At 33.8% G+C, this 12220-nt stretch overlaps 4 protein-coding genes across 4 annotated transcripts; 1 reads left to right on the top strand and 3 right to left on the bottom strand.

Moving 5' to 3' along the window:
- Window positions 1–46: 46 nt before the first annotated feature.
- Ttc26 (tetratricopeptide repeat domain 26) lies at window positions 47–3192 on the bottom strand. Its single transcript, XM_072014595.1, has 6 exons — window positions 2493–3192; window positions 1950–2199; window positions 1586–1795; window positions 1218–1524; window positions 492–732; window positions 47–398 (listed from the first exon to the last, which is right to left on the bottom strand). Exons 1-6 carry the CDS (start codon window positions 2849–2851, stop codon window positions 287–289), a joined length of 1479 nt encoding a protein of 492 aa, XP_071870696.1. The 5' UTR covers window positions 2852–3192; the 3' UTR covers window positions 47–286.
- A 301-nt stretch (window positions 3193–3493) lies between these two features.
- Window positions 3494–5793, top strand: Nubp2 (NUBP iron-sulfur cluster assembly factor 2). Its single transcript, XM_072014610.1, has 5 exons — window positions 3494–3908; window positions 3970–4058; window positions 4209–4430; window positions 4750–4903; window positions 4977–5793. Exons 1-5 carry the CDS (start codon window positions 3798–3800, stop codon window positions 5181–5183), a joined length of 783 nt encoding a protein of 260 aa, XP_071870711.1. The 5' UTR covers window positions 3494–3797; the 3' UTR covers window positions 5184–5793.
- Window positions 5333–7743, bottom strand: R-l (rudimentary-like). Its single transcript, XM_072014598.1, has 4 exons — window positions 7570–7743; window positions 7249–7425; window positions 6675–7158; window positions 5333–6609 (listed from the first exon to the last, which is right to left on the bottom strand). Exons 2-4 carry the CDS (start codon window positions 7387–7389, stop codon window positions 5825–5827), a joined length of 1410 nt encoding a protein of 469 aa, XP_071870699.1. The 5' UTR covers window positions 7390–7425; window positions 7570–7743; the 3' UTR covers window positions 5333–5824.
- Window positions 7744–8181: 438 nt separating this feature from the next.
- Srp68 (signal recognition particle 68) lies at window positions 8182–10521 on the bottom strand. Its single transcript, XM_072014592.1, has 3 exons — window positions 10349–10521; window positions 9685–10022; window positions 8182–9623 (listed from the first exon to the last, which is right to left on the bottom strand). The coding sequence occupies exons 1-3, from the start codon at window positions 10440–10442 to the stop codon at window positions 8328–8330; spliced, it is 1728 nt and encodes a 575-aa protein (XP_071870693.1). The 5' UTR covers window positions 10443–10521; the 3' UTR covers window positions 8182–8327.
- Between the last annotated feature and the right edge of the window lie 1699 nt (window positions 10522–12220).

Raw genomic sequence — 12220 nt, 5'->3', positions numbered from 1 at the left:
ATCGATAGTCTTGTGGCAAATATTTTTCAAGAGAATCCCACAAAAAAATTTACTAGAAAGACAGTTTTGGTAATGTGTAATTGATTGATATTGAATTCTAAGATTGCTCTTGTGTGAAAAGCAAAAATATAATTTACTATATCTTTTGCTATATACATATACATAATTTACACAGGCATATTACAAGATGCATTAACATTCCATAGCTGTTCAACGTGTTTCAGATAAGGCTTAACGTTTCAGGCTTAACGATAACGATCAGTCACTGTCCACTCGATTCCTATCATCAACAATTAATTCTGTTATCTTTACCCCATTTACGCATCACTCGAATAATCTGTTCCACTTGTGAGTTCGAGGTATTCTTCAAAAGCTGTACGACCTCAGGTAAGAGCTCTCTAAAAATGACATTAAAAAGGAATCATATATTTACAAAATAACGAAATGCTTTTTTATGAAAAAAAATGATTCTTCAAAATAAGAGCGCTCACTTTGATTGCCTTTCAGCTACAATATATTGAAAAGTACCGCAACAAGCACCACGTTTCCCTTCCCAATTTTCTGGACTTGGATCCATTCGTTCCAGCATGTCGAACGCTTTTGCCGCATACCAAAATTCACCGACTTTGTAACAATCATTCGCGATCAATTGAAGCAAATTAAACGACTCCGTCGTCGTGTCCATTTTTAGATACAAGTCCCAGGCTAACTGAGGTTTCTTGTTCATTATGTCTAAATCAGAATAAGAAAGAATAATATAGAAATAGTCAACCTCTTGATTATTATGTTCTATGATGTTCTCAAGGGAAAAATTTTCAAAGTTATAATGTAGTTTGTTCTTATAGTGATTTTCATTGATTAATTAAAGAAGGATTGAACAATTAAAGCAGACTTTTTGTTATAAATGAGACATCAAGAGCAAAAGTGTAAATAACTAATCTTTCCTAAATATGAACTTCTCCTGTTAGTCTGGCTTAAGAAGTTGCACTAGTCATACAAAACGAAGCCAGTCATTGCACTAAGTATTTTGTACTCGCGTCTAGTTTAAATAGTGAATTACTTAATTTGCTAAATATCGAAATTCACTTTTCCTACCAATACCTCAAGTACGATATAATTTGCCTTCACCAAAATAGAATTATCTATACCTTGAGTACGACTTGACATTACGTAGAAGGCAAGGTATTAAGATTAAACATTATATCTCGATCACTCACAGCAGTGCGCCAATAGGCTGATATAAATGTAATCATTCTTGTATTTCTCATTTCTTATGTTTAAAAACGCCTCTTCCGCCTCTTTGAAATAACCCGCCGCGGCCTGTGCCTGAGCGTAATTGAAGTTGAAGTTGTCTTCGTTGGAGAAGTAAGTTTTTATCGAATTCAAATACACCAGGACTTCTTCGAACTGACGATAGAGGAAGAAACAAGAGGCCATGCATTGTCTGCCAGGTATGGTATCGCATTCTGACGCCGAAGAACCTACTAATTGAAAGTATTGTTGCGCCGTTTTTACGTTATCGCGCTAAAAACAATTTTCTTAATTAGCTCACATAGTTTGCATTTTAGTTGCCGCAGAAACTTACGGAATTCGTTTCCTGTCCCATTACCGCGTTGACTATCCCTTTCAAGATATACTCCTGGGGGACAGCCGGTTCAAGATCTTTGATTAATTCGAACGCTTCTTGCACGTTGTCTTGTCTCAAGTAATAAATTACCAGATTCAGTCTGGCTTCTGGTATAACGTCCACTAAATTCGGCAAAATTTGCAACGCACCTTCTCCACCCTTAAATACCTAAGATAAATTAATTCCTTTAGATATGTATTAATTATAAATTTATTTTACTCGAATACATAAAGATGTCCACGATTTAGAAAAATTCTGTAATGTTACGTGCGATTGTATTGTGATGTATAAAATAGTTCAAATATTTTCTAACGTTACGTACGACTGTGTTGTGACGTATGAGATCGTGACTGAAGCTGAGAGAATTGGACATCTTATCTATCAGCTGCTTCATCTCATTTTGTGCGGCGTTACCATTGTACAGACGGAAATGATTGCAAGCTTTTAAGTTTATGGCGATCGCACTATCAGGATACTTTTGTAGATAAACCTGAAGAACTTCTTGTGCCACATCATAGTAATCCAATTTGTAGTAGCACAAAGCAACGTATACATTTAGCGCGAAGTAATCTCTGCAAAAGGAACATGGTCGAATAAAGTTTTCGAAGATAAATTGTGTATAATTGTCTTCGGTTAGAAAGAATTATTCGTATTATGGAAATAATAGGAAAAGGATGGAGGAAGTGGGTACCTGGAACTTTTTAACTCTCTGATCAAATGCACATCGGAACTTTTATCGCCTAGATTTTCGTTAATGCTATATATACTCGAATCGTCGCTATCAAAGTCCCTAAAGATAATTTTAGTTTGAAATATCGATATTCAAATTACTTATCAAATAGAGTAAAGACAGTTGGATGGCAACCTGTTCTCCAGTAGGATCTTCTTATAAACATCGATAGCCTCTTGATAATGAGCCCGTAAGTAATGAATAGAAGCCAAACTAAGTTGATCTTCGATCATATCCTCCAACATATGATGGTATTCCATCAATTTCGCTTCATTCCCCATCTTGTGCGCTAAGTGAAACAACAATCTGTTCTTCAATTTACTGTGTGGAGCATCTTCCAGAATTTGTTGAGACTCAGGATACATGCCAAGGTAGAAATAACAACATGCTAAATTCGTCGACGTATCCGCCGGTGCTTGATCTTTCTTTTTTAAATTCTCGTAAATTTTTGATGCACGTTTGTAGTCTCCTAAGTGAAAAGCGCAGTAGCCCATCCATAATTCGGAATTTACAATAGTTTCTGAGGCATTGTTGAACTCCAAAAGTGTCAAAGCGCCGGTGTAATCACGCTTCTCCAAAAATTCCTCTAATTTTGGTGTTCTTTTGTCTGATGCGGACTTTCTCACTCCTTCAGAAGCAGCTGGCTTCGCTCTTGATAGTATCTGTTACAAGTATTTAGTGTAAAAAAAGTTAAAATACTTTCGTTTTAGGAAGATTTATAAAGTGAATAAAATATAAATAGTGTAAAGGGTTGAATGTGTATAAGAAAGTGATTTTTAAAACACTGACGAATAATATATTTGAAAAAGAAAAAAGAAAATACGATGCACGATGCAATGTTTACCATTTTTAGTCACCGTTGCTAATAGATACGGAAATTTATTGATTACCATATGGTTGTAAAAGCGAATACAGACGTTATCATTTGCTTAGTTCAGATATAAACCTCTTTTTTTACACAAAAAATTTATTTACTAGATAAAATAAAATTTTGATGTTACAAAAATTGTAATTGCGTAATTTAAAAATTTGAAACTAAAATTTTTAATTCTTTTACCTACAGGTGTCAGTTCAGTGGCGATAGAATTCTCGAACTTTTACTTAACAGTTAATGATACCTTTATTTTTAGAAATGTATTCATACAAAAACAGATAAATTTTGCAACTCAAAATGTTTACATTATCGTCGAACTTGAATGTATGATTACCAAAAAATAAATATTTTATATCTATGAGATGTATGAACGAAATAGAAAAATTTTTTATCTGTAGTTTGCATGAATTTGAATGGACTGCATTTTAGACGAGAAAAATTGGTAGTTGAAAAAATTCTCGTTTGACTGGAGCCACGTCAAATTGATAGAAAACAAAAATTGTCAGAACGCGACCGACTGTCGTGGAGGTTACATCGCCGGTGGTGTTTGCGTATTTCTTTTCGTAATGTTGGAAGGTGTCAAACATGTTTTATTAGTGCTTTCTGGTAAAGGTGGTGTTGGAAAATCAACAATCAGCACACAATTGGCACTTGCGCTCAAAGAGTCAGGTTTTCGAGTAAGTTTGAAAAATTTTTTGAATTGTAGGTTAGATTGCTTACATATCAAAAATTTTATAGGTTGGTTTGTTAGACGTTGATCTCTGCGGACCTAGTGTGCCTTATCTGCTGAATTTGGAAGGCAGAGATGTTCATCAATCATCCGATGGGTATTAAATATAATTACCATTTATTATTATAAAAATTGGAAAATTTTTTGTTAATTTTTTAAAAAGATTGTTACGTGTTTTCTTCGTGTTTGAATATATTTTTCACAAAATATTATTATCTACTTATGTTATTGTTATTTTATTACATAGATGGATACCAGTGTTTGCAGATAAAGAGCAAAAACTGGCTGTCATGTCGATAGGATTTTTATTAAAAAATCAAGATGAGAGTATTGTTTGGAGAGGTCCAAAAAAAACTGCAATGATTAAACAATTTTTTACTGATGTTGTTTGGCAAGATATTGATTATTTAATTATTGATACACCACCAGGAACTTCGGACGAACATATTACAGTGATGGAAAACTTAAGGTGAGATTTCTTCCTTACTTAAGTATTAGTGAGATAGTTAAATACTTAAATGTTATGTGTCATATTAATTGTGAAAAGAATGTCAAAAATATTCCATAGATTTGTAATATTCCTGTCATGTGCTTTTGGACTCTCACATGTGACTATGATTAATCATCATGTGACATTCAAATGAAGTGTATTTCTTGTTAGATAAGCATTAGTCATGAGATTGATAAGCTTATACACACACTCTGTTTGAATGCATGTTAATGAGGATATAACATATAATGATGTATCAGAATGAGAATTAATTATATTCTGCTTTTTGTACTTTCAGAAATGTGAAATGCGATGGTGCACTGATAGTAACCACCCCACAAGCAGTTGCAGTAGATGATGTTTTACGAGAAATAACATTTTGTAGGAAAACTGGAATCCATATATTTGGGATTATTGAAAATATGAGTGGTTTCGTCTGTCCATCATGTTCAGTTAGTATAAACTATTGTCTTACATTATAAAAGGAAATTTTTTATTTCAATTTACAAGGAACGCTAATTCTAGGAATGTACAAATATATTTTCCGCGGGCGGAGGAATAGCTCTTTCAAAAATGGTGAATGTTCCATTCTTAGCAAAAGTGCCTATAGATCCACAAGTTGGGAAATTAGCAGCAACTGGCCAAAGTGTCCTGGTAACATTACCTGATAGCCAGGTAGCGCAAGTATTCCGAAAACTAGTCGAAGAACTTACTCAGAGCAAGGAGGCATGAAAAATTTGATCTCGTATGCACAGCGTTCCCAGTAAAATACAGTACTTGCTCGTGATGACAAAATTAAGTTTGACCCTCTGCAAACTATCGCATTTTTTATTATTTCGTATTAAGACTAAATAAGGTAAATTGATTTGAAGAAAAGAACATTTAAGTTTTGATGAAAAATATAATTTCATGACATTATAATAGATATACGAAAATGTAAAATATCTGCATTACATACAAATAATATATAGGATCGCAAGGGGTTCATATAATTGCATTTTATACAAAAGAGGTAAAGTGTACATGTATAAATATAACGATTTTTATATAGCAGCATTTATAGGAGATATAAAGAGTTTCTTGCACATTGCAAAGGATATACATATGTGTACATGTAATCCTGTATCATTGTTAATGGGAACAAGTAAATACACTTTAAAGCTTTTGTACAAAAATGTGAATAGATTAATGTACTATTATATAATGTATATACATCGAAATCTATAAATTTGTGCATCGCTCTATTTACAAATCTTTTTTTTAAAGTCGATGTTATTCAATTATTTACGGTTTTTAACTGTTGTACACATATTCGGAAATAAAAAAATATATTTTCCCCCTACTCTGATGTTTATTACAAAGTAATTAAAAGATTACTGATCCGTTATTCGTTTTATGTAAGCTGTCCAAAGTTCTTCCTTGTATTTTAATGTGGCAGCCAATTTATTTTCTGCTTCAGTAATACCTCTACCCACTACAGCTATGTCAGCTCCAGAATTAACGACAGATTCTGGAGTGTTGTATTGCTGTCCCAAGTCATCGGAACTTTTCAATATTTTTACACCAGGTGTCAATTGAACAAGTCCCAGATTCGAGAAAATATTCGATTGACAAACAACTCCAACTACCATACTCGAACTTTGTGCAATACTTATAGCATTCTGCGCATATTCACCAATCGTCAATGCTCCTTTGGAGGACATTTCTGCTAAAATAAATAGACCGCGAGGTTCGCTTATGTTTTTTAAACTATTTTTGAAGCCATCTATGATACTTTGACCTGCGATCGCATGCACCGTAACGACATCTGCCCATTCTGCAATCTTGTAAATCCCTTTTTCATACTGTAAACATACAGTATTGCCGATATCAGCAAATTTTCTATCCTCCATCAATAAAAAGTCATGCTTTTTAGCTAACTCCTTTAAACGCTTGATGAAATCATCACTAAAATCTTCTAATATATCTACATGAGTTTTTAACAACACTATATGTGGTCCTACTAAATCAGCCAACTCTATAACAGCATCTGCTCTAGTTAGATCTGCTGCTAAACATATAGTGGACTGCTTCGATTCCATTAGATTAAACAACCTAGAACCAATTGCATTTTCGCACTTACTGGCACGAATATGAAATGGAATCTTCAATCGTGCGTCTGAAATTTTTTAAGGTGAAGTACTCAAATTATTTATACTTAAAATATATTAAATATCTTTTTACCTTGAAGAGGAATGATTGGTGCTTGGGATATTAATAAGTAATCAGTCACATCTTTAACAATTTTGGGAGCAATTTTATTAGCTTCCAAGAGGTATGTCATCAGTTTTGTGGTTGTATAGAGACTCTTCATCAAAATACCATGACTCTCTATATTTTTTTTACCATTTTGTTCTCTGTCAATTACCACAAAAGCTTGTGTTACTTTTAAACCTTCCCTTCTTAAGATATCTGCTGTCTCTAAAATACTACTACCACTTGTAACTACATCCTCGATAATCACACAATTATCTCCTGGCTTAAAATTCCCTTCTATAATTTTCTTTGTACCATATGTCTTTGTTTCCTTTCTCTTAATTAACATGGGCACATTAGAGTCTATAGAAATCAATGTTGCTAATGGTAAAGCTGTATAAGGAACACCACAAATTTGTGCTACGTTTGGACATTCTTCTACATATGGCAATAACATTTTAGCCAAACGAGTCTGCACATAACAAATGTCAATATAACAAATATAAATTATTACATTTAGATGCATACAAATAATTGTAATTACCATAATAATAGAACTTACCATTATTTTTGGATGAGAGACTAATACTCTTAAATCAAAGTATATTGGTGTTTTTAGACCAACTTTGGTTACAAATTCTCCAAATTTAAACGCTCCTATATCAAAAAGTTTTATAGCTAATTGTTCTAATTCACTATCCATGTTATTATGAGTTCTGTTATTAGTTATTCAATTAATCTAAGGAAAAAACAGGATAACACGAGATTATTTAGTAATTAAGGTTAACCATATAACATAATGTTATAGAACTTTTTATTTTGTATTTTATTTCTAATGTATTTCTAATTTCGTTTAATATAAAAATAAATTCAAAAGGCGTACAGAATAATTAGGTTTAATATAAAATAGTAATCTCGTGATTCGTAATTATCACGTTCTCACTTTACTTCTCGATATGCGTACAAATGAACAAACAATATTTGGTACTGGTATCAAATAATTTCCTGGAAATCCAAATTTTAACGCGTGCGAATTTGATGTTAATTTTATTTTGTCAAAATTGATATTAATGTGCCAAAAAATTTTATTGTCTCAAAAATAATTTAGTCATTTATAGCGGTCACGGGAACTTTGGGATTTTAAGAAAGGTAAAATGACTTAAGGGAAACCGTTTTCGATGTAGTGGATTTTTAGATTAACTAATTGCCGGTATGAATTGCTTCAATAGTAATCGATGCATCGTAAGTGGGAAAGGTTGACTTTGAAACGTGTAATCATTAAATCGCGATACGCCCCTCATTCTGTTAATTTCATCTATTTTAATCGTGAAAGTATTTAATCAGTTTCTTAAACTAAAGATCTCTTATTCTGTCATACAAAAAATTCTATCCTGTTCAATTAAATGAAAAATATTTTGAAAGAATATAAAATTGTTTAAATAATGAACAAATAATTAGAATAAAGGGATTAAACATTAATAAAAAATGAAGCACATATTAATAATATCCTCTTTATTTTCATTATTCAATATTGCTGTTGTTATAAGTGAAAACTCGGTTTTTGTCGAGCCGATTGAATACGGTAAAAATACATTATCGTACTATGTGCGATAATATCCAAAATTGAATGTTTCCCCTGTTTTATTTATTACCCCAACCCCAAAGGCCTTTAACAAATCCTGTAAGACCAGCTTGACCACCTTTCTTAGTTTGGTTACCAAGTTTCTCACTCAGATCAGGGAATTCAACCATATTGAAGGCTAAATCAAAGAACAGTGGTTTGCAGGAGATAGGTTGCATAGATGGTGGCAATTTGTAAACATTAGGTTGTTTTGTAAGAAGCGCATTATCTTCTCTGTACTCGTGTAAACGTTCATGCAGTGGTTTCTTCGTTTTTGTATATTTATTAACACCAGATTCCTCTTCTTGTCCATCTTCTAAAACACTGTGTGCATGTGCTGTATACTTGGCACCTTCTATAGACATTTCTAGCTTTTCAAGAGCTTCTTTCAACGATTCTGGAAGTATTTTACCATATTCTAGCGCATCTTTTGCATGTTGTGCAGATCTTTGATACAAGGTCATGGCTTCTCTCCATCTGTGAAGATTTGCTAATGATTGTGCCATGTAATAACATTTAAAAGCTCTGTATCCCTTAGTTTTAGCTTCTTGCTCACGTACAAACTCTTCATCATCCTGTAGCTGTGATATTTCAACAAGATTGTGAAGTGCTGCCTCATATAACCGCACAATATCTTGTGGTTTTGTTTTAGCAGATTCTGCTGCTGCATTGATCAATGCTAAGTTCCTTTCTAGTGTACGAGACAATCTGATGTATTGCAAATATGTAATTAAGTGCTGTGGAGGAGATAGCTTGTCATTGTCCTTATTCTTTAACTCATTTTTGAATAAGTCTCTTACAGCTGAAATCGCATCTTTGCAATCTATCAAGTGCGCTTCCAGTAAATCGATCTTAGCTTGATTTGTAGCTGTTTTCTCTAATGTCTGGTTTAGTCTAGAATCGGCGATTAGAAGACCAGCTGCTCTTGGTGGAACTACACCGCAGGACTGGCCCCGCCAGGTCACTTCTTCGGCGTTTGTTTGTTTCTCTCGAGTTTGAGCTATCAATGAATCTAAACTAGCTAACAACTCGCCACTTAGTTGTCCTCTCATTTGCATTAAATCATCTATAGCAGTGGTATCTCCTATATTATAGGCACAGTATCTAAGACTGGGAGCAAGCTCCTCAACGCGAGCATTGTACATTACTTGCTCAGATTCTGGTAGTGCAGATGCCAATTTCCCATATACCACTTGAGCCTTTTTCAGATTTTCCATTGCTTTCTTCCATAGTTGCAATTCAAAGTGTAGGGACCCATGTATCCATGCTACATATGCTTGAGCTTCTAATTTTGTCCTTGCATCACAATTGACACTCTGAAAAATATATTTACCATTGAGAAATCAATCTGTTTTAATATAGGAAAATTTAAGTTACCTCTATCAGTTCTTGCAACTGTAAAGAATATGTAGCAGCTTTCCTCAGTCTTGATATCAGGTGAAACTTTTTCCTTGGCACTGTATTAGATTCTTGACGCAATTGCATAGCATAACTCCAAGCACGTTCTGCCATCATTAAGGGAACTTGTAAAAATTTATCATCTGTAACCATCATGGCTGTTATGTCTCTTCTCTTAAAGTGACGCTTGTCTCCTTGTGGGACTTTTAGAACTTTCCTAAGGCGTCTCAACCTTCTTGAGCAATATCCACGGTATCGTTGATAGTCACCATGTCTCAACCCATGTTGTTGCTGTGCTTCTTTTATTATTTTTAGAACTATTCAGTCATTAAGTAACAACATATAATTCACAGATGATATATAAATGTAGTAATTGCTACATCATGCTTCATTAATATAAATATATCAAAAAGTAATCAATAATATAACAAACATAAATAAAAACACATCTGTATATGAAAAAAAGATAACTTTTATAGCTTTTTATTTGTAAATTTATGAAAGTTATTATTTTAATGTAATTCCTAACAATGACATATATTCGCAAGTAAAAAAGGCAGGAAATGACAAATGTAGGTTAAGAAATAACATATGGCATTGACAGAACTATTTTTGTGAGAAAAAAGCTTTTTGGAAAGGATACTTTCCATCGAATACGTCTTCTGCTCCGTCGATGTCGTGTCATCGTTTATTTGATTTTCCTTAAACGAATCACTACTTTTTTCTTCGACGACCATCGTATAACCACGTACTCAATTTTCACCAAGTTTTTCAATCGCACATTCAACAATCGTAAAATAACTATAGATGTTGCTCGGTAGAAATGGTACAATTCACATCTGAACATATATCATCCGGCGGCGATTTCGAATCTATGGTAATATAATAATAATGACGATAGATTAACCAAATATGAAATTATATACATTTAATATTATAAAACTTTTATTTTTATTATTATTATTGTTATTATTTTCGTAATAATTAAAATAAATTAGTGACCGTAATTATTCTCCGCATTACCTTATAGTATTAATATTTTATACCATTCTTGTTATATAACCGGCATTTCTGTTTGTAACAGGTAAAATATAGAAAAGTCAGTACATCCCAGGGTATCACAGAGAATAATTTAAAACACGACTGCATTCTAAAAATTTCTTCAATCCGCAAACACTACTTTCAAGCTTGACATAGTTCTCAGTGAAACAAATGTAAATTTTATATTATATTATTTATATCATATTGCATATTTGTATGTAATAACTTGTCATATACACAATATATACGTTATTATACAATAATATACACATTTAAAGGAGTTATACATCAAATATAGCATAGCTCACAAATAACACATACTACTGTACTATAAAAATAAACATAATGTAAATTATTGCGTATTTTCTGAATTTCATTGAATAATTAAATACGTCAAAGAGAATTTTACTGTCTCGTCATTTACCCCCGATTATTATCGTATCCAATCTCCCTCTCTTTCTGTTGTCATTTGTGCAGCCAATTTTCATGGAACACTGCCCTACCTGTTGTATGGCTGTCGTATCGTCTATCTTTGTCGCACACAGTCTTTGTCTCTGTCTCTTCCTAGCGCCCATTGAACTATCCATTCTTATGTTTATTACCGTCGTCTTTGTCCAATACTGTGTACATACGTGTATATTCCTGTCCTTCTTGTACTCAACAGCATTCTTTGTCCCATTCACGACTAGTGTCTGTCCTTGTCGCACACTGGTGCTATCCTTGTCTAGAAACGTCTAATGTGTCGCCATCTATTATTCGTTGCACCAACTTAGGGTTCCATGTGCTGTCATCTATTATCGGTTATACCAAGTTGCGGTTTCTACCACTCTTGTTAGATGGCAGCACATACATCATCCGTAGAAAAGGAGAGCACAAGTGTGCGACAAAGATGGGTATATACCAGTATATTTTTCGCCATCTGGTGGCAGGAGCCGGAACCCTAAGTTGGTGCAAGGAATAATAGATGGCGACACATTAGACGTTTCTAGACAAGGATAGCATCAGTGTGCGACAAGGACAGGTATATACCAGTATGTTTTTCGCCATCTGGTGGTAGGAGCCGGAACCCTAAGTTGGTGCAACGAATAATAGATGGCGACACATTAGACGTTTCTAGACAAGGAGAGCACTAGTGTGCGACAAGGACAGGTATATACTAGTGTGTTTTCGCCATCTGGTGGTAGGAGCCGGAACCCTAAGTAGGTGCAACGAATAATAGATGGCGACACAATAGACGTTCGTAGACAAGGATAGCATCAGTGTGCGACAAGGACAGACGCTAGGTGCGAGTGGGACAAGGAAGGTATGAGTGTGTAACAAGGACAGTGATATACACGTATGTTCATAGCATTGGACAAAGACGGCGGTATTATACAGCAAGGAAGGATTACTCAATGGGTGCTAGAAAGAGACAGAGACTGTGTGCGACAAGGATAGACGACGCCAGTGGTGATACAAACAGGTAGGGCAGTGT

This window comes from Bombus fervidus, chromosome 12 (assembly GCF_041682495.2).
Source record: "Bombus fervidus isolate BK054 chromosome 12, iyBomFerv1, whole genome shotgun sequence".
In the NCBI taxonomy this organism is placed as follows: domain Eukaryota; kingdom Metazoa; phylum Arthropoda; class Insecta; order Hymenoptera; family Apidae; genus Bombus; species Bombus fervidus.
Note: the sequence above shows the minus strand (reverse complement) of the source record. Positions and strands in the feature narration are given on the sequence as shown.

What these genes read in the sequence shown, in the direction of transcription:
- Srp68 (XM_072014592.1), bottom strand. Translation starts at nt 10,442, where the DNA reads ATGGTCGTCGAAGAAAAAAGTAGTGATTCGTTTAAGGAAAATCAAATA. An exon ending in GAAGACGTATTCGATGGAAA is followed by an intron (nt 10,023 to 10,348) that starts GTATCCTTTCCA and finishes ATGACTGAATAG; the next exon opens with TTCTAAAAATAATAAAAGAA. An exon ending in AGTTGCAAGAACTGATAGAG is followed by an intron (nt 9,624 to 9,684) that starts GTAACTTAAATT and finishes TATATTTTTCAG; the next exon opens with AGTGTCAATTGTGATGCAAG.
- Ttc26 (XM_072014595.1), bottom strand. Translation starts at nt 2,851, where the DNA reads ATGGGCTACTGCGCTTTTCACTTAGGAGACTACAAACGTGCATCAAAA. An exon ending in AAGATCCTACTGGAGAACAG is followed by an intron (nt 2,200 to 2,492) that starts GTTGCCATCCAA and finishes TTCCTTTTGCAG; the next exon opens with AGATTACTTCGCGCTAAATG. An exon ending in GTAGCTGAAAGGCAATCAAA is followed by an intron (nt 399 to 491) that starts GTGAGCGCTCTT and finishes TGTCATTTTTAG; the next exon opens with AGAGCTCTTACCTGAGGTCG.
- R-l (XM_072014598.1), bottom strand. Translation starts at nt 7,389, where the DNA reads ATGGATAGTGAATTAGAACAATTAGCTATAAAACTTTTTGATATAGGA. An exon ending in TCTCTCATCCAAAAATAATG is followed by an intron (nt 7,159 to 7,248) that starts GTAAGTTCTATT and finishes TGTTATGTGCAG; the next exon opens with ACTCGTTTGGCTAAAATGTT. An exon ending in ACCAATCATTCCTCTTCAAG is followed by an intron (nt 6,610 to 6,674) that starts GTAAAAAGATAT and finishes AAAAAATTTCAG; the next exon opens with ACGCACGATTGAAGATTCCA.
- Nubp2 (XM_072014610.1), top strand. Translation starts at nt 3,798, where the DNA reads ATGTTGGAAGGTGTCAAACATGTTTTATTAGTGCTTTCTGGTAAAGGT. An exon ending in TCAAAGAGTCAGGTTTTCGA is followed by an intron (nt 3,909 to 3,969) that starts GTAAGTTTGAAA and finishes AAAATTTTATAG; the next exon opens with GTTGGTTTGTTAGACGTTGA. An exon ending in TCGTCTGTCCATCATGTTCA is followed by an intron (nt 4,904 to 4,976) that starts GTTAGTATAAAC and finishes CGCTAATTCTAG; the next exon opens with GAATGTACAAATATATTTTC.